A 23301-nucleotide genomic window follows, 5' to 3' on the forward strand; every position below is an offset into this window, starting at 1 on the left:
TCCTCAATTTTTAAGGCATGCAATGCATGTACAGTTGATCTGCCATTTTTTAGGTGCCATCTCTATTATTATCCTCTAATTATATTATGTGTCTTTTCTTTGAATGAAAAATTTGATGGCTGGGGGTTTTATTTTATATGTTCCCCTTTTCCATGTATCATGTTTCACCACAGCATACAACAGGTGCTCAAAGTAAATTTGCGTCGAAGAGTACATTAAAATTATCCAATCTCATTTGTCTAAAGTAAAAAGGAGGATGGAAGGGAGGGAGAAATGGAGGGCAAGGCTGTATCTCATCTAAGATTAGTTCAAATTACCTTTATTTCAAAATTCCATAAACGCTTTGAGCAAGCCAAATAGTTGCTGATCTTTATTTAATTACTGGAATAAATATATATGCTGTGTTTAGATAGATGGGTTAGGACAACTGTTAGTAATTTTAAAAATCAGGGTGGTTTCTGCTAATGAACGGTTATTTCTGAACTCACATGATTTGATTTCAGGAGTCCTGAGAAAAAAAAAAAAAAACTTTTTTGAATATGTTTTGAGCTTTTCCTGATGCCAAAAGACAAGTTAAAAAAAAAAAAGCACTTTGGTCTGTGGTTAGAAGGTTAGAATTCACACATTTTTTATGGGGCAGGTGTTCTTTCCTTAACTGACATAAATGCTGAATCACTAAAACCAACCCTTCTAATGTAGACAAAAAACCTCTTGAGTCCTATCTATTTTTTGTAAGAACTAGAAAATCGGACAGCTAACCTGTTTATGTAGAGTAGTTGAAAATTGCCTCCCAAAAAACTTGTCCTAAGAAGTTATTTTTAAAAGTAACAACAAAAAAGTATTTTTAAGTAATGACTGACCATTTCCATGTAAAAAGTTTTATTTCCTGTGAAAAAGTCTTTCATTTAAAGACATTTCATTTCACAACTTTTGTTAAAATCTTTGTTTTAAAAGATGCGATGATTCCAAGTATTTATTGAGTGTGAAATAAATTAGATGTTCCAACTAAAATGTCAAGTTTTAAATTCAAGAGCTTGAATATTGCATCAAAGCAGACATTTCTAAAATCCAAGTTTTATCATCTTTTTTTGCACACTAACTTGAAGTCACTTTCTTTCCCATCTCAACACTTATTCACTAGTCATTTAGCAGTGCCTAACAAAATCTACCAGTATCATAATATACAAAACCATAAAACTACTAATCTTAAAGCAAGCCTTGCTTTTTATTTTTTTAGTGAATGTTTTAATGTTAAATAATTGACCAATAATTTGTACTTGTTAAAAATGAATTTAGCCAATTAATATCTTTAACCAAAATTTTCATTTCACAGAATTTGAAAATGTAGCAGATAGTAAAAAATAAAATTTTACTTAATCTCTTGCTCATTATTTGTTTATACTTACAAAATGAAGGAAGCACATATATAATCTATATTTATAGGATTATAGGAAAAAATGTTTGCCAGTACTGCATTTTGCAACTTTGTATAGCATGGTCAAAATTGGTACTTAACAACAAAGAACTTAGGTATCTTTAAGTATGAACACTCTATTATAAATGTAAATCATATACTCCATTGTACAAAAATGTCCACATTGTGGCACATCTTCACTTAAGTAAATAACACAGAGTATTCTGGCAGTTATTTTCCTCTACAGCTTTTGAAAATAATACAACTGGAATTGCTTTTATCTAAGTTTATTTATTTGTTTTTAATGCACCTGTGTTAGGGCTTTTTTCTACAATAAGGCCTGCTTAAGCTTAAGCTAAATTTTAGGGAGAAGTATGTTCCATTCAAGCACATAAACAAAAATGCACTAAACTTTTAAACTTCAAATTTACATTCTTAAACTTCACATTTTTATTTTTATTTTTAAAAATATAATGGCTACACTAAAAGGTTAACTTTTTATTGACTTCTACTGTATATTGCTTGAAGGCATTCCAGTAAACAAGTTATATAGTAGCTGAAGTGTCGTCTTATACAGCAAAAAAAAATGGCCTCAAAGTTTTTAAAGAAAAAAAAATCTCTTCAAACAAGATTATCTTTTTAAGTAAGTAGCTAAAATTACTATCTTTGCATGTAACTGAAATTGAACATTTAAGGTTTCCAAATTCTATTCTGACAGTCATTTTAGTGTCCAACCATACAAAATTGACACAAATAGAGCAAATTTAAACTTATTTAAGTGTTATAAGTTTCAGGATATAATAAATTTTACATATGTTACAAGCTTAGATATAAAAAGTTTACAGTTTCCAACATGTGTGAGTTTAGGTAGTCCTGCCTATCTACATGCAAACATGTAAAAAAATTCTACTTTAGAAACGTAATGTTTGTCTTCAATGAATCTTTACAAATACAAGCTCATGTAGAAAAATACTGATGCTCTCTTTTCATTTAGTTGAAATTATTTTTTTAAATGTGAGTCTATATGAAACAATATCAATGTTGTGGATTTTAAGAACTTAAAAAAAGCTTTTGTTTTGTCTAAGTATTTAAAACCTGTGAAATATGAATACATGTGAGTAGAATACAATACTGTGATTTTCCAATTTGCCCTGATTTTACTACCACATCACTGCTTGGTTTAACTGAGCCCAAAAAAATTAAATTCATTTAGCCATAAAATAATTATATGGGCATTAAAGTAGGCATGATTTTTGCTGTATGAACTCTCAGATGCATCAGATCCATAATAGTCATGTTCATATAATACATAATTCACTAAGTATCATTATTCAATACACTTATTTAATCAGTTGTAGAGTTAATTTTTCAATGTCATATTTATCAAATTGCAATTAGTAATAAGTTATTAAAAGACAAGACAGACGTAGTTACTACTAGTTATTTCTTATGCATGTTTATTTCAACAACTAAATTTGTGTAGCCAAATTGCCATCAATAAATTATCATAAAATATCTTACAAGACATTGTTGGTTCTATGATGATAGCATTTCCTATATGATTTCTCATTTAAACTCTTCAGTAGAGCAGAACAATAATAAAGTTTACTGTAAGTTTTATCCCTATGGCAGAGGTAGGTGATATGACAAACAGGAGACCCTAAAAAAATGCAAATAATATTAATAATCTCACAAGAGATCTTCAAGGGCTAAATAGCTTTATAAATAAAATTAATTAACTAATTTAAATAAAAGTAAATATATATGTCTACCTATATACATATGAACATTAAATTTACATGTAGCTTAACATACAAATTATTTAATTACATATGTTGCATTATATAGATATATATTTATGTATAGACATACACATATAAAATATATATACAGACATTCCCATACTTGGTTTGACTTAGCAATTTTTTGACTTTATGATGATGTGAAAGTAGTACCTACTCAGTAGAAACCATACTTCAAGTACCCAATACAGCCATTCTGTTTTTCATTTTCAGTACAGTATCAATGTGTTACATGAGATATTCAACATTTTATTATAAAATAAGATTTGTGCTCAATTATTTTGCCCAACTGTAGGCTAATGTGAGGGTTCTGAACACATTTAAGGTAGGCTAGGCTACGTTACAATGTTTAGTAGGTTAGGTGTGTTAAATGCAGTTTTGATTTATGATATTTTCAGTTTACAGTTACAGGACATATCATCATAAATTGAGGAGCATCTGTGTTTTATATATATATTATATGTGCTTACACACCCAAATTTATATAAAAAAAGAACATGGCACACTGCCCGGTCCATAGTAAGCCTTCAATGTGTACAGCTTTAATAATCATTAATACCCTACTACAAATCACCTGCTAAAACCAAACATTTATTCCTGACATTCTCTCAATCTGGTGCTCTATGTCATTTCTTTTCATCAACAAACTACCCTACTCTCTGCTGCCTCTCTTCCAACACGGAGACTGATTGTTCTGTTTGTTTGTTTTGCTTTATAGGCTGCACTTTGTCCATACTCCCATGTTGGTGTTCTTTGGGACCCAAGTATTTCTTCTTATGTGGCACATGGACAATAGGACAATTCGTAAAACTACAAGACTTCTTTCACTCATTTACAAATCCATAATGTCAGCCCTGACAACTCTACCATTCCTTTTGCTTTGGATGTGCATTTTCAGCTCTCTAATGTTCTTTCGCATGTGAATGTCCTACAAAAGCCTCAAACTCATTGGAATATAACTGAATTATGCACCCCCTCTTTTAGTTACTCTTTCAATTAATGTTTTTGCCATCTACCATACTACTATTCTAGACTCTTCAACTCCCCCTCTTGCTCACTGCCTTTCATAAGCTGTCAAGTTCAGAATATTCTACCCAAAAGGAACATGGCTTCTGTCTCCACAGCTGCTATTAATCCCTTGCTGTTATCTCTTTCTCATACACTTCTAGTAAACGTCTACTACAATGGATGTCTAATACACTCATCTGAGATGACTTTTTGGCTCATACTGCCATAAAAAAATACCATAGACTAGGTAGTTTAAATAATAGGAATTTATATTCTCATAATTCTGTAGAACAGAAGTTCAAGATCAAGGTTCTGGTTGATTCAGCTTCTGGTGAGGCCTCTCTTCCTGGCATGCATACTGACGCCTTCTCTCTCTGCTCACCTGGACTCACATGGCCTTTCCTCATTGTGTGTGTGCACACACACATATGTGCATGTTTACAGAGAGCTTTCTGTGTCTCTTCTTATAAGGACACTAATCCTATCAGATCAGGGCCTCACCTGTGTTACCTCCTTTAAACTAATCACTTCCTTAGAGGCCCCATCTCCTAATATAGTCACACTAGGGTTTCAACATATAAATTGGAGTGGGGGAGAATACATTCAGTCCATAACACATATTATAAAAATAATGTATTTTTGTAGTTGCCTATTGATTAGAAATTCAAAATCCTCATTATTATTCAAAAGCCATTTAAAATATGACCACAAATGACCTGATTTTCTACTATTCCCTGAGAAGTTTTTGAACCCCCTTTTGAGCTTTAAAACTTGCATAACCTTCTAAACAATTTTCTCTCATTCTGAAAGTTTCTTAGTTACCAGGTTATCTTCTATCTGGGCTTCAAGTCCTAGCAAAATTATCACTACTTCTTGTTAAGCTTTCTCTGACTTTTCTGAGTGGTGAGTTATACTCTCTCCAGTGTTCTCAAACAGTTTATGACAGAGCACCTTTCACATTGTATTATAAATACTGATAAAAAATAAAAATAACTATCTACTTTTACTAGTCTTTGCAAGTTTTAAGGGTGAAGATCATGCTTTATTCATTTTCTAGAAGAAACTAAAGAAGGAAAGAAGAAGAAAGAAAAGAAGGAAGAAATGAAGGGAGATAGATAAACAATATTAGGGAATAATTTCCATGATTTTAACATATTTTTTGCAGGAACAAGAAATAGTATAACATTTAATACATCCAAAATACAGTACTTAAAAATCTTAACTCTGAAAAAGGGAATGACAACTTCTTGGCATTTACAAATTGTTACAAGAAACACTTTCGCGCATCATACTTTTGGGCTGAGTTAAACACAACTACGCTTTGACTCTTACAAATGTGTGTGTGGCTTCATCAACATTTTTCTTTTTGATAAACAGTAAAAATTAGTGGCTCATGCTCTCTAAATTCATAGTTAAGAAAAATGTTCTACCACTAGATTAGGTGGTTTTGGCTGATTTACTTTGGTATCTACAGTTTCCCCATTGGACATTGCAATGTCCAAAAGAGCCATATGTGGTTCTCCATCATTTTGTCTCTCATATCATTTCTGATCACTCTCCCCCTCCTTCCAGGCTCATTGGTTTCTCACTTTTCCTATAACATCGCAACGCCTTCCTACCATAACGTTTTGCTAAAGAGGTTTCCCTCAACTTGAAACACCATTCACCCAGATATTTCTTTGGTTAACTCCCTCACTTCTCCCAAGTAGAGACAGCCTTTTCTACCTGAGTCATTCCCAGCATGCTTTGTAAATGGTTTCATAATTGGGTTTAGTTTTTCCATTAGTTGGATTTACAGATCAAGAAAATTCAGGCTAACTCAAAATGGATTATAGACCCAAAGATAAGAGATAAAACTCTCCCAAAATAAAACCATGCAGTAAAGGGTTAATTCCATGGACTTGGAGTACTCAACCCCCATATATTCCAAAGGAAGAATTAGCTCTTGACAGTCCGTGGAGCATAAAAGTGTTTTTGTGTATCTGGAACATTGGGCCACATCAGAAAGTTTATGCTAACAACATGACTTCTGGTAAATTCCTGTTTTTGTTCACTTGGGGTCCTGGACCACACTGTATAAGTCTGACCTTTGTAGGGGCTGGAGACTGAGGAGCTGAGGTCAGTCCCATGGGCACTCCATGTTTATGAGGATTTCCACACAAAAAACCTTGGACATGAAAGTATAGATGAACTTCTCTGGTTGAAACTACTTTGTACATGTTGTCACGCATCATTGTTAAGAGATTTAAGCACTGTCCACATGTCTCCACTGGGAGAGGATAACTGACAGCTCATGTTTGGTTTCCCCTGAACTCTGCCCTATGCTGCTGTTTTCCTTTGCTGACTATCTTTTCCCTGGAATAAATCGTGACCATCAGTATAATAGCTTATGTAGTTCGAGTCCTTCTAGAGAATTAGTGAGAGTCATCTTGGGGACCCCCAACAGAAAAACAGAGGAGAAAAGTTTTGTGCTCTCAGGTTAGGTAACATGATACCAAAAGCATGAGCCCTCCCTCGCCCGCCCCCCAAAAAAATACACTGGATTTCATCAAAATGTAAAACTTTTTGCTTCAAAAGGCAACATAAACAAAATGAAACCACAAGCCACAAAGGAAAGAAAATATGTGCAAATTGTATATCTAATATATTTGTAAATCAAATATCCAGAATACAAAAAGAATTCTTATAACTCAATAAAAGGAAGACAATGCAATTAAAAATGGTTGAATGATTTGAAGAGACATGTGATCAAAGAGGACAAATAAACTGCTAATAAGCATAAGAAAAAGTGCTCAACATTAGTTGTCATTAAGGAAATGCAAATTAAAACTACAATGAGATACCACTGGCTATAAAAGGAGAAAATACCAAGTCTTAGTGTGGATGTTAAGAAACTGGGATCCTTCTACATTAATGGTAGAAATGTAAAATGACATATTATTCATAATACTTCCAATCATGAAACAATCTGAGTGTCCATCAACTGGTGTTAGATAAACAAAATGTGGTATATCCATACAATAAAATACTATTTACCAATAAAAAGGAACAAAATACTGATGTATGCTACAATACAGATGAACCACAAACACATACTAAGTGAGAGAAGCCAGATAAAAAAGACTGCATATTGTATGACTTACTTTATATAAAATGTCTACAGAAGGCAAATTTATAGACAGAAAACAGATCAGTCGTTGCTTAGGGCTGGAAATGCCCATAGAGATTAATGTCAAAGAACCCAGGCTAATTCTTTAAGATGATGAAAATGGTCTTAAATTCATAGATTATACAACTCTATCAATTTACTTAAAACCATTCAGTTGTATACTTATAGTAGTTGAATTTTATGGTATATAAATTATACCTTGATAAAACTATAAGAAAAATCTAGTAAGAGAGGACATAAAAATATGCTATACCTAACTTATACATAAGAAAGAGCTAGGTGCTTCAGTACAGAGGAAAATGAAGACCAGAATATGGAAGACATGGAATCCAGGGAAAGGGGAGTAGAAAAATTGCAGGAATAAAGAGACTGGGGTAAACCTCATAGAGAAGAGAGTTAGTCAAGTCGATGTCCTGAAGAAGAGTTCTCCAGGTGAAAAGTGGGAACAAAGCTTTAAGGCAAGAGAATATCCCCAAATTTGAGGAACAGTGAAATGGCTAGTATGGCTAGGAGGAGAAGCAGATTAATAAGCAATAAACTCAGATAAATAATGCAACATGGAGACAATGTGGGGACTTATTACCCATATAAGGTTTTTATTTTGAGAAAAAATAGAGGGCTTTTAACAGAGGAGTGACATAATCTGACATCCATGATTCTAGATGCTATGTTGAGAATAGATTTTAGAAATGAAAGAAGGAAGAGCATTTAGGAGATTTTGACAATCCTAGCAGTAAATTTTGATGGCTTGAACTAAGGGGATAAATGGAAGCTGTGGGAAATGATGAGGTTCCCTATAAAGCATGAGGAAAAGGAATTTGGGCATCAATTTTCTTTTCTTGAAAGTTAATTCATATTTTTATAAAAAGTACAAGAGAATACATCAAAATATTAACCATATTTCTCTCTGTTTGGTGGCATTATGGGTAATTTTGCGTTTCTGCATTTATAAAATTACCAACCATGCACATGTGTTTTTCTAAAGCAAAAAAAAAATAATATCCAGCTCTTCAAAAAAGATCATAATGCAAACCAATTTTGTTTTTTGCTAAATTTTTAAATCAACACCAAAATGGCTTCTTGTACAAAGTCAACAGGGGTAAATGGTAATGTTAGCAATATCAAGAGTAGTTAAAGAAGCAACAGATGCTTCCTGAATAGAGTGATAAAATCACTTTCTTATGAACATGTGGTAGCATTATTACCCAAGTAACTTCCCTGACATTATATGACTCTCTTTAGAATATGCCTGGTTTTGAATTTTTTGAAGTTGATAATAACTTCACTTCCAGTCATAATAAAAATAATTTATTGTATCAGTGAGAGAAGTGTAGCTTATATTAAGATAACAGCCTCAAAATCTCAGAGATTAAACAATAAAGTATATTTCTTATTTCACTACATGTCCAGTACAGGTGGGTGAGGACATAGTCTCTGCTAATTGTAGTCACTTAGCAACATAGGCTATTGAAGATTTCATTTTGACATAGTCTACCATGATGAAATATGTTTAATTATGAACTGGTTCTTAAAGCATCTGTACCAAATTATACACATTATTTTTGTTCTCAGTACATTCACCAATACAAGTCATGTAATCTTGTGACCACAAAAGGGTTGGGAAGTACAAGCATACCAGGTACTCAAAAGAGGTGGAAAAGTGGAACAAATGAACACCATTTTTTTCCCTCAAATTTGTTCTTTGGTTATAAACTTCTCAGTTACAGAACTGAAGAGGACAAGTTAGCACAAGCCAATTTATCTATGGCATATGTCATACATAACTATCCAGAGCTTTAATCTGAGAGGGACTCATAACAGCAATTGTGTTAGCTCCTTGCAGGGATCTCTAAATTGGGCCACATATTCCATAGAGTATTACAAGATATGAGGTTAAAGTGGAAAATATTAGAACTTCGTATTCATTTCCACATAAAACAAATATGAAAACTAAACTATACTAATATTTAACAGAAAGAGTTACTATTATTTAATTTCAAAGTTGCTAGTATTTAATATTAAAAATCCTAATTTATCTCTGCATCAAATAGTCATATGACATGTATGGTAAGTCACATACTAAGACAGATTGGGAATTTCAAAAAATGTAAGAATTTTATAATCTAATTTTATCTATACTCACTCTCACAAAATAGACATAACGTCACAAGATGCCAACACAGACATTTGAGAATTAAAGACTGCAGGCCCTATCAAGAAGAAAATGACAGAGTGACACGTCTTCTATTAGCACAATCTTGTCATTGTCTGCGTACAACTGCTATCTAATGAAACTGCCAAAATCAGATTTGGAAGATTATTTCATAACATGAAATTTATGAAGATTATTTCACATATAGAGTGATAGCCACAAATATTAATGATAAACCTGCTGTATGAGTAGATTACATATAATGTGTATTGGACCTTGATGAGGTATCTTCAATAGCTGTCATTAAAACAAGTACTAAAATAAATTAATTAGAACCATTTGAATCACTGGGTCACATGATAATCAGCATTTTCCAAAACAGTATTCAGTAATCAAAATATGTAATATTTTCAATAATTTTCAGTAATATGACTTCTGCTAAAAATAGATTAATAGTTAATATGTTTTATTCTCATTCATATGTGGTAGCTAAAAATATTGATCTCATGGAGGGAAGAGAGTAGAATGGTGGTTACCAGAGGCTAGAAAGGGTAGAGGGGAGAAGGGGGTGAAGTGAGGTTGGTTAATGGATACAGAAATACAGTTAGATAGAAGGAATAAAGCCTAGTGTTCAATAGCACAGGAGGGTGACCATAGTGAATAATAACTTATTGTCTATTTCAAAATAACTGGAAGAAAAAATTTGGAATAGTCCCAAAACAAAGAAATGATCAATGTTTGATGTGAAAGGTATCCTAATTACTCTAACTTGATCACGCTGTATGCATGAATCAAAATATTACATGTACCCCATAAATATGTACAATTATTATATATTAATTTAAAAACTAGTTGTTACAATAGAGTTAACAGCTTTTGTGAGAAAAATAGTGGATATTATTAACAAAAATTAAAATTGTATAAGATATTATCAATTTTATCTTTCTTTTTAATAATTTTATTATTATGTATGCTTTGGAAGGAATATAAATATCAATAGAGAAATACACGTATGGAAAGCGGCATCCTCTTTTTTTAAATTGATGAGGTTTTTGATCAAATAAAGTCCTAATCAATTAGGTAATGGATAGGGCATTCCAACCACAAGCGTCCTCTGTGCCCAAGCTGGATTTTTAATTGCCTAACTTGAAATATCCACTTGGCTGAGTAGTAGATATTTATATTTAATATGTCCAAAACAGAACTTTTGTTTTTCTTACTAAAACCTCATCTTCCCCTGGGCTTCATGACTCTGTCAAATACCAAACATTTACCCAGTGGTTTAGGCCAAAATCTTGAATTCATCCTTTAGTCTTTTCATTTTCTCACCTCAATTTCAAAACCATTAGAAAGTCCTGACATTTTGGCCAGGTGTGGTGGCTCACACCTGTAATCCCAGCAGTTTGGGAGGCCAAGGCAGATGGATCTCCTGAGGTCAGGAAATCAAGACCAGGCTGATCAATATGGTGAAATCCCGTCCCTACTAAAAATGCAAAAAAGTAATTAACCAGGCCTGGTGGCGAGCACCTGTAGTCCCAGCTACTTGCGAGACTGAGACAGGAGAATCGCTTGAATCCAGGAGGTGAAGGTTGCAGTGAGCCAAGATTGCACCGCTACACTCCAGTCTGGGTGACAGAAAGAGACTCCACCTCAAAAAAAAAAAAAGAAGAAGAAGAAAGAGAGAAAAAGAAAGTCCTGACATTTCTACCTCCAAAGCATCTCTTGAACTGTTCCTTTCTCTTCACACTAAATCAAGGCACCATCACCTCTCCTCTAGATTATTGCAGTCTCCTAATATATCATTCCACTTTTGCCTCCCTATTGCCTGTTCTCCCCAAAGTAGCCAGTGATCTTCCTCAAATGGCAATGAGGTCTTGTCAGTCTGCTGCTCAAACTGGTCACTGGAGTCTCATAAAACCCAAACTCCTTGAAATGCTCTTGCCCATTCCTTAAACCTCTTCTCATATGATCTTCTCCCTGCTTTATACATGCTCAAAGTACAGGGATATGTTTTCTCTTCCTCAAACAGACAAAGCTCCTTTTGGTCACCAGATGTCTGCACTGTCTGTTCACTCTGGAACACTCCAGAACCTAGACCTTTCCTTGGCTGATTCCTTCTCAATATTCAAGTCTCTGCTCCAAAATCATTTCTTCAGAGTGGCCTTGCCTGACCACATTATCTTACAGGTCCTACGGGTTTCCCAGCCCCACTCTGTACCACATTCAGTGTCACTCTGGCCTTCAAGGCCTACAAGGTCTGGGCCTGCCCAAGCCCCAGTCTTTCTCCCACCAGCCTTCCCCCAATTCCTTGCCTTCAGCACCACTGGGCTGCTCCCTGTTTCTTATCCAGACAAAACAAGCTCTTCAGTAGTTTGCACTTGTTCTGTCCTCAGCAGGGATGTTTTTCGAGACGTGGGCAAGGCTTATTTCCTCAGTTTATTCAGGTCCCTGCACAAATTTCATCAGAGATCATCTGCCCTGGTCACCCTATCAAAAGATCACCTTTCACCTCACCTTGCTTTACTCTCCAGTCAGTGCTTCATGACACTTGTATATATTCTAAATCTAGGTTTGTCATTTGTCCCATTTACTAGAATACAAGCTCCAAGAGGGGAGGGCTTTACTTTTTTTCCCAACTGTAATTCTAGACCCTTTGACAATGCCTGATAATGCATTATTAGGATGTATGTAAGCTATTCCATTCTAGGCTTGCTTAACATTTTTCTATAAAACATGCTTCTACGAGCATTCAAATGTAATCATTATTTTGCTTTTTGTAATTGTATTTTAAAATTAATTTCTAGTGATTGGATGTTTGTAAACATTTTTCTCTGTAGATAAATAGTACCCAGTTGCAACCTAGAAAGTCTGTAACCGTTTACACATTACCAAGTGTGCCTCGGCTCCTTTCCACACATTCATGCCTACGATAACTTTTGTGAATCTTTTAATACCTATGACCTGAAAGAGAAATAATGATTTATTGTTTCATTAGCATTTTTGATAGAGATTTGAATTTTTTAATATTAGTATGGTATGTGAACTGCCTTTTACATCTTTATATTCACTTTTGTTTATTGTTATTTAGTAATTCCTTATACATTCAGGATATTTATAGTCTGTCTGCTCTATATTATGTAAATATTCCCCTAGTATAGAGTTAGTCTTTCTTCCACATTTATGTAGTTTGGGTTTTTTTGGGAATAAGGAAGCTTTTTATTTTATAAATTTAATTTTTTCACTTTGTAAAGTTTCAGTTTCACATTTTTATGTGGTTTATTTAAATGGTTTTATTGTTAATGTTTTACCTTTTACTATTTTTCTTCATATTCAATTTATGTTGGTGTATGTAACAGTAGACAAATTCAAATCAGTTTTGTTTTAATTTTTGAAATAATTGAGCAGTTTCTTTACAATATACCAGCATTAAGGTAATAATAATAATAGTTATGATTTACTGAAAGATTACTCTCGGCCAGTCATTTTGCTAAATTCCTTATATGCCATAGCTCAATTAATCTTCACATCATACCTCAGGGTTATGATAAAACCTATTTTTTGTAACAGAGGACAAATATTCAATGTTTTAAGTTGACCATGGAACCACCTCTCATTTATAACTTATCCAGGAGGCAGAGTCCTGAGCTTATAACCCACAATCCTGTGCTTCACTTCAATAGGGCATAAACGCTTCACATCAATAGGGCTCCTAAAATAATAAATGCTTGAGCAACATGTTCTTGTGAAGAACATTCTCTCTATTACCACTGTGGTTGTCAACGGGGAGTATTCAATCCAATACCACAGAACCTCACATGATTTGACATCAGACTTTTTCAAATTCCCTTAAACCTCTCATCCCCCAAAATTTGTCACAGAGTCATCATCACCACAGGACGGGTGGAACCTGGCTCCACTGCCTGAACTGAGACAAAAGGCAGAAAGAGGACAAAGAATGTGTTTCCTTGCACATAAAACAAAAAATAGAACCCCAAAATATTGGAAACAAATGCTTAGAAAATGATATACCAAAAGAAAGCTGGAGTAGTAACATTGTCTAACAAAATACATCCTAAAGAAAAAAAAATCATCAAGGAAAAAGGATGATAATACAGTAAAAAGATGTAACTCTCTAACATAGGTGCATGGAGCAACTGAACCTCAAAAAAATTTTGATGAAATAAAAGACAGAAATGAAGAGTGAACCAGATAGATGTACAACTTATAAAGTAAATAACAGATTAAGCATATGAAAAATAAGCAGTGAGATAAATAATCTGGACAAAACAAATAAAAACTCAAGCTATTTGGCATATAAAGAGAGGTGTTATACCAAAAAACAAAGCATACTTTTTTTGAGCACACAGGAAGCATTTCCAAAGTAGAACATGTTTCATACCACAAAGTAAAGGAAACCACAATCAATACCAAAGAAAGACTATCAATCTCCAACAAAATACAATACAATTATTAATTAAAAGCAAAAGGATAGCAAACAAAATCTTATATGATCACTAAAAAACAAAATTAATAGCTATTGGATTTAAAAAGAAATACATTATAATTAGATCTGAAGAATAATGAAAATGCTACATGGCAAAAGTTATAGGAAACAGTTCAAAATACTTAGAGAAAAATTATAGTTTTAAACACATTTATCAAGAAGCAAACAAAGTATTAAACATGGTTGCCGATTCAACATAGGAGGCTGGAAAAGGAGCAAGAGAGAAAACAGACAAACAAGAAAATAAATGAGACTGAATCAGAAATAATAAAAGAAACAAAACATAGAGAATATTAACAAAACCAAATTCTAGCTTCTTTCCAAAAAAATTCCATGTTTAGTAGGTCATCCAGGAGCACTCTAACAAATTTTTAAGAAGATTGTTAAACCTGTTTTTAGAAAATTATCTCAGAAAACAGAAATAGCAAAATTTGTGTAACTAATTTTCAGAAGCTAATGTTATCTGAAATCTAAAATGAATAAGTCTATTGGCTCATTTTAATTATGATTAAATGTAAAAATCCTAAATGTAATATCAAATTCCTACATTGTATTTCAAAAAGTATATATTTTTTGAAAATACATATATTTATATGAAAATATGTATATTTATATATAATATCTATTTATATGAAAGGATCCTCCAACATTTGAAAAATCTTTAAAGTTAACTCACATAAACACACTAAAGAAAGTAAATCACATTATTATCTTAATCAATGATGGAATAGCATTGATTAAGTTCAATACCTCTTTATTATGAAAACACCTAGAAAGCAAAGAATAGTTGGGAACTTCCTTAGCTGAGTAAAGGTTAAACACCAAAATTTGGTACACAATATATTAACAAGGAACTTTAAATGATTTTCTTTATGACTAGGAATAAGACAAGGATTTCCACTATTGCTTGATACAATACTGAAGGCTCTAGCCTATAATAAAAAGGTAAGAAAAAATATTTGTGGTAAGAAAGAGACACAACTTGATGTTTCTGACATTAATATCTATTTAAGAAAACCAGTGAAATAAAAAATATAAACTATTAGAATTAACAAGGGAATTTATAAATATTACTAATCATATTTAACTGCATTTCTTCACTTTAGAGACAACCAATGGGAAAACAGACAAAATATGATCTCAGTATAGCAATATATATATATATACACATGATGTAAGTATGTGTGTGTGCATTCTAGGAACTAGCCTAGGATACATAAGAACTCTATAGAGACACTTTTTTAAACTGTGATAAATTATGTAGAAGATATTTTATTCTCTTGTTTAAATGAGAGACAAACTATGCTCATGGATGAAAAGACTTTACTATTAAAAAATTGAAGTCATAATTTAAAACATTTCTATATGAGAAATCTCAGCTCAGGAGGCCTCCACTGAAAATTCTACTAAATATTTAAATAAGCAATAACACCAAAGTTACATAAAATCTTTAGGAAAATAACAAAAGACTCTAACCAAGAAGTTCCATAAGTTCAACTAACTTGATAATAAAGCCTGGCTAGGATATTACAAAAAAATAAAAACCATAAGCCAATATCATTCCCTAAAAGAGATACAAACATTCTAACAAAAAAAAAATAGTAAGCCAAATTCAGTGAAATATGACCCCATTGGTTGTATTCCACAATTAAAAGCATGTTTAACACTTTTTTAATGTAAAAAAACCATGTAATTATCATAAAAGTTACAAAAAGAATATTTGATAAATGTCAAACATATATTCAAGTTTTTAAAACCTGTTAGAAAACTAGAACTAATTTAACCTAAAACAAACATAATGAATGGTGAATTACTGAAAATTGCTCTCAGTGGTCATGAACGAAATACAGAGATCTTTTTTTTTATCATTACCTCTATATTCAGTATTATACTAGAAGCAAAATCCATCAATATTCACAGACAACGCAAATGTACACATAACATATCCAAAATAAGTTAAAGATATATTCTTAAAATTCAATAAGTACAACAAAGAGAAAATGATTTTAAAGGTATCATTTAAAATGTCATAAAAAATCAAATAACTAAAAATAAATCCGAAAAAATACAAGATCTGTACAAAAAATATAAAATGTTATTGACAGAAATAAAATAGACTTAAATAACTAGAGAGCTATACCAGATCAGTGGTCAGAAGACTTAATTTAAAATGATGCCGATTTTCTCCAAACCAACGCACAGCTAATCAAAATTCCAGGAGGACTTTTGAGGAAGTTGATAAGTTAATTCTAAAATGTATGTGAAAATTCAAAGTGCTAAACTTAAAGAGGAATAATAAATTGAGAGAACCTGTTCTAAAGTAGTAGTTATCAAATTTGGCTGTGTGTTATAATCATCAGGAAGATTTTCAAAAACCTGATGGTGATGCCTTACCTTTTACATAATTGAATCTTTACCTCTTGAGGAGAAACCTAGGCATTTATATTTTAAAATCAATACAGGTATTTTTAATGCACAACTAAGTTTGAGAACCATGGCTCTGTAGCATATTATTATATATAATCTAATAGAAAGTATATATTAGATATTGCATATCCACATTATTTAAGACAGGAAAAATTGATGTAAGGATAGCAAGTAGATGAATAGAACAGCATAAAAGGGAAAAGACCGAGGCATGTATGGACACTATTTCTAAGTAAGGTTAACAGAGTAAGACGATAGAGAAAAGGCAGCTTTTCAATAAATGTCACTGCACCAATTGACTCTATAGAAGAGAAAAATAAATATTGCTCTCAACTTCAAACCATAAACAAAAACATAAACCCAGGTAGACTGCAGATCTAAAGGTGAGGGTAAACAATAGGATTTCTAGAAGATAATAGATATTTTCATGAACTTAGGGTAAAGAAAAAAATTGTTGACAATACAGAAAAAGGAAAATACAAATTGACTACACTATCACTAAAGTGGAAAACTTTCGTCCATTAAAATACACAATTTTGAAAATAAAATATGAAGCTATAGACTAAGAAAGTAATTTGCAACACAGAAAACTGAGAAAGAGTAAATATCCCAAATATATATACACATAAACTCCATCAAATCAATAACAAAAGTGTATAAAATTCAACAGAAAAATGAGCAAGAAATATAAACCACCTCTGCAAAAAAGAGTAGCTCCAAAAATCCAAGAAATACATGAGAAGTTGCTCAATCTTATTAGTCATCAGGGAGATGAAAACTAAAACCATGAGCTACCACTATACTTTTGCCAGAATGACTAAAATTAAGAATACTGATAATATCGTGTTACTAAGCATATGAGTTAATTGGAACACACATATACTGCTTGTAGGAAAGTAAATTGGATTACTTAAGAAACTTGTTTTTCATTACCTTCCAAGGCTGAATGTACACATACAATATGACATAGAAATCCCACTTACTTTTATGCCCTACTTAATGCATATACATGTAGGCACACATGTACAGGAATTTTCATGACAAAATTACTGGTAACTCCAAGCCAGAAATAATCCAAATGCCTATTAGCAGTAGAATTAATATATAAATTGTAGTATATTCATCCAATGGAATAACATACACTGAAAACGAATGAACAATATAAAACAGCATGGATTAGTTTCACAAATATAATGTTAAACAGATATACCAACCAGAAAAGAATACATACTGTAGTTTTCCATTTATGTAAGGGTCATAAATGGACAAAAGTCATGACAGTGGTTACACTTGAGGGAGATAGTAGAAAATGACTGAGAAAGAGCACAGGATAGGGCTTCTGGAATACTTGGAATTTTCTATTTCTGGACCAGGGTGGCAGTTACATGAATGTGTTTATATTGTGAAAATGATCAAGGTATTTAGTTTTTTTTTCCCTCTTAATTGAAGTACAACATAGTAGTAAAATAATAAGGTATGAAGAAGATGGTCTGGACACATAGAGGGACATACCAAGTTCTTTCTTAAAACAATATAAAATGTCAATTCTTTCCAACTTAATCTCCCAAATCAATAAATCCAATAAAAATCCCAGTTAGATTTCTTATAGAATCAATTGATTTAATAAAAATTCATTTAAAAAGTCATGAGATATTATCTCACTTCAGTTAAAATAGTTTTTATCAAAAAGATAAAAAATAATGGATGTTGGAGAGGATGTGGAGAAAAGGGAACGTTTATACTCAATGATGGGAATGTAAATCAGTACAGTCACTGTGAGAAACAGTGTGAAGTTTTCACAAAAAAAAAAAAAAAATAGAACTACATACAACCTAGTAATCCCACTGCTGGATATATATTCAAAAGAAAAGATATCAGTATATTAGAGATATCTGCATTCACATGTTTTTACAATAGCCAAAATATGAAATCAACTTAAATGTCCATCAACGGATGAATAGACAAATAAAATGTGGAATATTATTCAGCCATAAAAAAGAATGAAATCCTGTCATTTGCAACAACATGAACAGCACTGAAGGACATTAGGTTAAGTGAAATAAGCCAGGCACAGAAAGACAAATATCACACGTTCTCACTCATTTGTGGGAGCTAAAAAAAAATTGATACCATGGAGATAGAGAGTAGAATGATGGCTACCAGGTGCTGGGAAGGGTAGTGGGAGGGGGATAGAGAGGGGTTGGTTGATTAATGGGTACAAAAACACAGTTAAAAGGAATAAGACCTAGTGTTTGGTAGTACAATAGGGTGACTATAGCTAAAAATAATTTACTGTATATTTAAAAATAACTAGAGTAGTGGAATTGGAATGTTCCTAACATGAAGAAATGGTAAAAGTTTGAGGTGATGAATAATATCCCCATTACTCTGACTTGGTCATTACACACTGTATCAAAATATCACATGTATCCCATAAATATGTATATATATATTATATATCTATAAAAATATTTTCAAAGTCTATGAATATTCAAGCCAATTTAGGAAAAAAGGATTGAAAACAAGGGATTGGTCTATACATCGTTTCTATATTAACACATATTCCAAGGCCATAGTTACAAAAATAGTGTGTTTGGGGGCAATTAAGAAAAAAATAAACTAATGGAATAGAAGAGATATTTTAGAGACAGACTGATACAGAGGTGAACATATAATATGATTTAAAGGAGGCAACAAAAATCAATGGCAGAAAGATTGTCAGCTTAGCAAATGGTACCTGGAAATCATGTGAACTGTATAGAGAAAACTAAAATTGGATCCCTGTACAATTCATAACATTGTCCTCCAAATAGACTAAAAACTAAATGCAAAATATGAAACTGTAAAGTTGATAAAAACAACATAGGAAAATGTCTTTTTAAAGTAGACATAAAGAAAGACTTTTTACATAAGGCCTAAAAAACACAAACCATGAGGCAAAAAATGATTTGGGGCTGGCTTAGAAATAGACATTGATAATATGATTATACATGGCAGAACATAGTCTGATTCCAAAAATCAACTTACAAATTAGTTAAATAAAACTGTACACTAAGCTGATAACAGCCCATATCAATTAATCACCTGACCTGCAAGTATGTGTGTGTGTAGATATATATATATATATGTATGAATGTAGAGATATATATATATATATATATATATGTATATATATATAAACTGGAGCTGACGTGTTAATCTTTCTTTTACTTTGCAACATAATATATAGTACATTATTTTGTCTATGAACAAGAAAGGCCTGCCTACCAACAGTTAAGTTATTTTCCTGGTAGTTTTGTCTTGATCTGATTCTACAACTGCTTCACTTCTACCATTCTTGAGGCCAGAAATACACCTACAAAATTATTCATTGTATTCTATGTGTTCAAACTAACCACGTAAAGATTCTAGGTTGTATATTGGAGGTTTTAATGTTCTTTTACCTGAATTAACATAGTGAGTTACACCAAAACTCACTATCTTATTATTCAATAAGTTTAATTGAACTCTGAGTTTTCAACATCAATTTTTTAAAAATTATCTTGTAGCAATAATTTCTATACCTTCAGATTAAAATTTTCATTATTTAAGGAATTCAGAGTTAGGCCACTACAGAGTGAGAAAAACATTGGTATAAGCACCATTTAGAAGCTAAAAGTTTGGGAAATATTTGGAAATACTTCTTTCTAAACACTGTGCCTTTGATAGTTGCTTTTGTTTTAGCAAGCTAAATTTTATTTTTTATATTGTAGAAACATAAATATTGATAACTAAATTTATTATTCTTGATTACAACCAATTTCAAAGCAAAGGCAGAAATAGCTCACCATTCAAGGCCTACAGAAAGCTCAAGAAGCTTCACTCAATTCCTTATTTCTGTCTGTCCCAGAGTCCTGTCTAGTTTCTCCCCTCTCCATCACCATTGGCTTTTGACCATTCATTGGTCGGTTCATTACTTTCTCTCTTTTGTGGTCACCTTTCCTTTACCAGAACTCACATATTCGCTGTTAAAATCCACCCCCCCTCCAATTTTCAAAAATGTATACTTTACAAGAATGCTCTAGCCAGTAAAGGTATTGGAGAGTGCTTACCTTCAAAATAGATGCCTGCCTGGATTTCTAGAACCCTGGGTAGGGTCCTGAGGTCAAGGGAGTGGACGAATTCTTCCAGTGATAATGCCATTGCTATGCCTTGGGTAGTTTGTAGACCTGGTGCTCACAGAAACTTGCGGCTTCTGGGTGACACTTGTCTGCAATTGCAGCTCCTGCTCACCATTTCTTCCTCAGGCAGGCAGGAATGTCACACTACAGCCAGAGTGGGGTGGAGTAGCTCTATGTGGGGAGGACAGTGAAGAGGGAGGAAGGAAGCAGGAGACAAAAAATGTTATAGCTCTTTTTGTTCACACTGTGGCTTCATTTCCTTCTGACATTGAAGTTGAACAGGATGGGGGTGGGGTGAACAGACGCTGCCTAAAAAACGAGACATGCTAAGTAGCGCATTCTGTCCTTTGTTAATCCAGGTGTGCATCTACTATGGTAGCAAAACTGAGGTCAGAGTTGCTTGTGGCTTGCCCACCAACAAAGAACAGGAACCTAGGACTAAAGTCTAATCTTAAAAATGGCACCGTGTGAATTCATTCTCTCTCTAGTTCATTTCTAAAGCTTGGCTTTGTGCCTTATTTGCATACTGTCAGTGCCTTTACATTAAAATTGGTAATAAAAGTGCTTTGTGTCAGCTCTTTTTAGAATTCTGATACTATACTCTGGAGACAGTATTGAAACCACTTTTTATTCTTCCACATTAAAAATTTTGCTGAATCTTAAAGGAGGGTAGGGTAGGGATAGAATATGCAAAATGATACAGTAAATTAACAAAGTACATTAAAATGAGTTTTCTAATCTCTACACTATAGTAGAAAGTATTAAAATTACTTGTCAGGAAACCTTGGTTTTCTGGGTTTAGTCGTGCTTTTGATTTACAGGCTAACGTCAGCCTTGTCTTCTCTGATTTTCATTTGTTTTATTTACTAAATGGAGATGAAGTAGAAGAGTCCAATAAATTTTATAATTTCTTCCAAGTTCACAATTCCACAATTCTGATCTTGTTGTTGAAATTTAGGAGGGGAAATGATCAGCGTCAAAGGAAGCAGGAGAAACCTCATGAACATTGATCTCTTCAAAATCCTGCCCCTCTCTATTTTTTTGCATGTAACTGAAACAATATTTAAAATATATACAATTAAAGTGGTAGTTCCTAAGTCTCTTTAAGGTAAAGTAAAAGAATATTGGTTGAGGCTGGGTACGATGGCTCATACCTGTAGTCCCAGCACTTTAGGAGGCTGAGGTAGGAGAATTGCTTGAGCCCAAGAGTTCAAAACCAGCCTGGGCAACATAGTGAGACTTTGTCTCTACAAAAAAATTAAAAAATTAGCCAGGCATGGTGGCACATGCCTGTAGTCCCAGCTGTGAGGGGGCTGAGGAAGGAGGATCACTTGAGCCCAGGAGTTCGAGGCTACAGTGAGTTGTGAACATGCCACTGCATTCCAGGCTGAATGACAGAGCAAGACCCTGTCTCAAAAAAAAAAAAAAAGAATACTGGTTGGTATGTATACACTTGAAAGATGACAGGAATCTACACGTTTTCTTTAGTAACCAAACTCCAGGTGCTTATCTATTAACTGTTTTGGCCTTAGGCTGCAGAGAGCATAGCCAGATACAGAGGGTCAGGGGACATCTCAGTTCTACCATGGCCATCATGTAAATGACCTAAAAGATAAATACTGCCTAGTTTTGATATGGAGCTTATAAAACTGTTTCAACTCTTTGTAATCCTATTTGACATTTTCAATGATCAGTCAAGCTTCATTTCTTTCTTTATAAAAGTAGAATTTATGATTGACCACATCAACAGGTTTACTATCATTAGATTCAAATTCCTCACTTGCAACTTTTTTGTCCAAAAAGTTCCTACCCTTAATCTGTCTGCCTTCCATACCCCTCCCCAAAGTTTACAGCCTAGTAGTGTATTTCATGTGGATGAATATATGAAAGAGGCTTCTGTGGACTGCTCCTTAAAAATTATGAATCCATTAGAATTGATGCCACGATAAATTTCATTTGATATCTAATGCAAGCTGGATTTCACTTATTTTTTTAAATATTCCCAAGTCAAATTTCTATCCTACTAGCCAAACAGCCATTTCGTATCACCAATCTCTTACAATTACCTAGGCTCCATCTGCTTCTGCTCTCGCGACAGATGATGCTCCCTCTGTGATAATCTTCTTTGTATTCTCAATCTTAATTAATGACACTACTATTCTCTTAGTTTCCCAAGCCGGAAGGCTTAGAATCATGTGAGATGCCATTTTTTTTCTCTAGCCGTTAAATCCATCAGGCCCTATAGATGGCAATATTCGGTACCACTCACTCTGTCTTTGCTCTATATCCCCACTGCTACTGCTTTAGGACAGATCTTAATCACTTCTGACACGCAGGCAAACAAATCCTGACGTAAGCAGCCAAGATAAAGTTGACAAAAAAGAGCAATGAGAAGGTACTTGAACCATCAGGTAGTAAAATGAATTATTGGAGTTCGGTCATTAGAACAGCACGTTATAGGTGTAATAATAGATTAACGAGAATTAAAAAAAAACTAGACTGTATATAATAATTTACTATTTGAAAAAGGTGAAATTCCAAGGCAGTGGGAAAGAATGTTTTATTCAACAAATGGTGTTAAATAATTGGGGAGAAAATTTCTCTAACTTTCCATGCAATAAAATTAAAGTTAGATACATTTTAAAATTAAATTTTAATAAAAATA

The 23301-nt window shown here is 33.0% G+C and overlaps 1 protein-coding gene across 1 annotated transcript in view; it reads right to left on the minus strand.

The window, feature by feature from the left end:
- Positions 1-23301, minus strand: part of THEMIS (thymocyte selection associated) — a 202118-nt gene that overhangs the window by 169507 nt on the left and 9310 nt on the right. Inside the window, exon 2 of the mRNA XM_032158722.2 lies at positions 20568-20807. Coding sequence (XP_032014613.1) covers positions 20568-20658 — 91 coding nt within the window. The 5' untranslated portion in view covers positions 20659-20807. The remainder of the gene's footprint in view (positions 1-20567; positions 20808-23301) is intronic.

The sequence above is a fragment of the Hylobates moloch genome, unplaced genomic scaffold, assembly GCF_009828535.3.
Source record: "Hylobates moloch isolate HMO894 unplaced genomic scaffold, HMol_V3 SCAFFOLD_2, whole genome shotgun sequence".
Classification (NCBI taxonomy): domain Eukaryota; kingdom Metazoa; phylum Chordata; class Mammalia; order Primates; family Hylobatidae; genus Hylobates; species Hylobates moloch.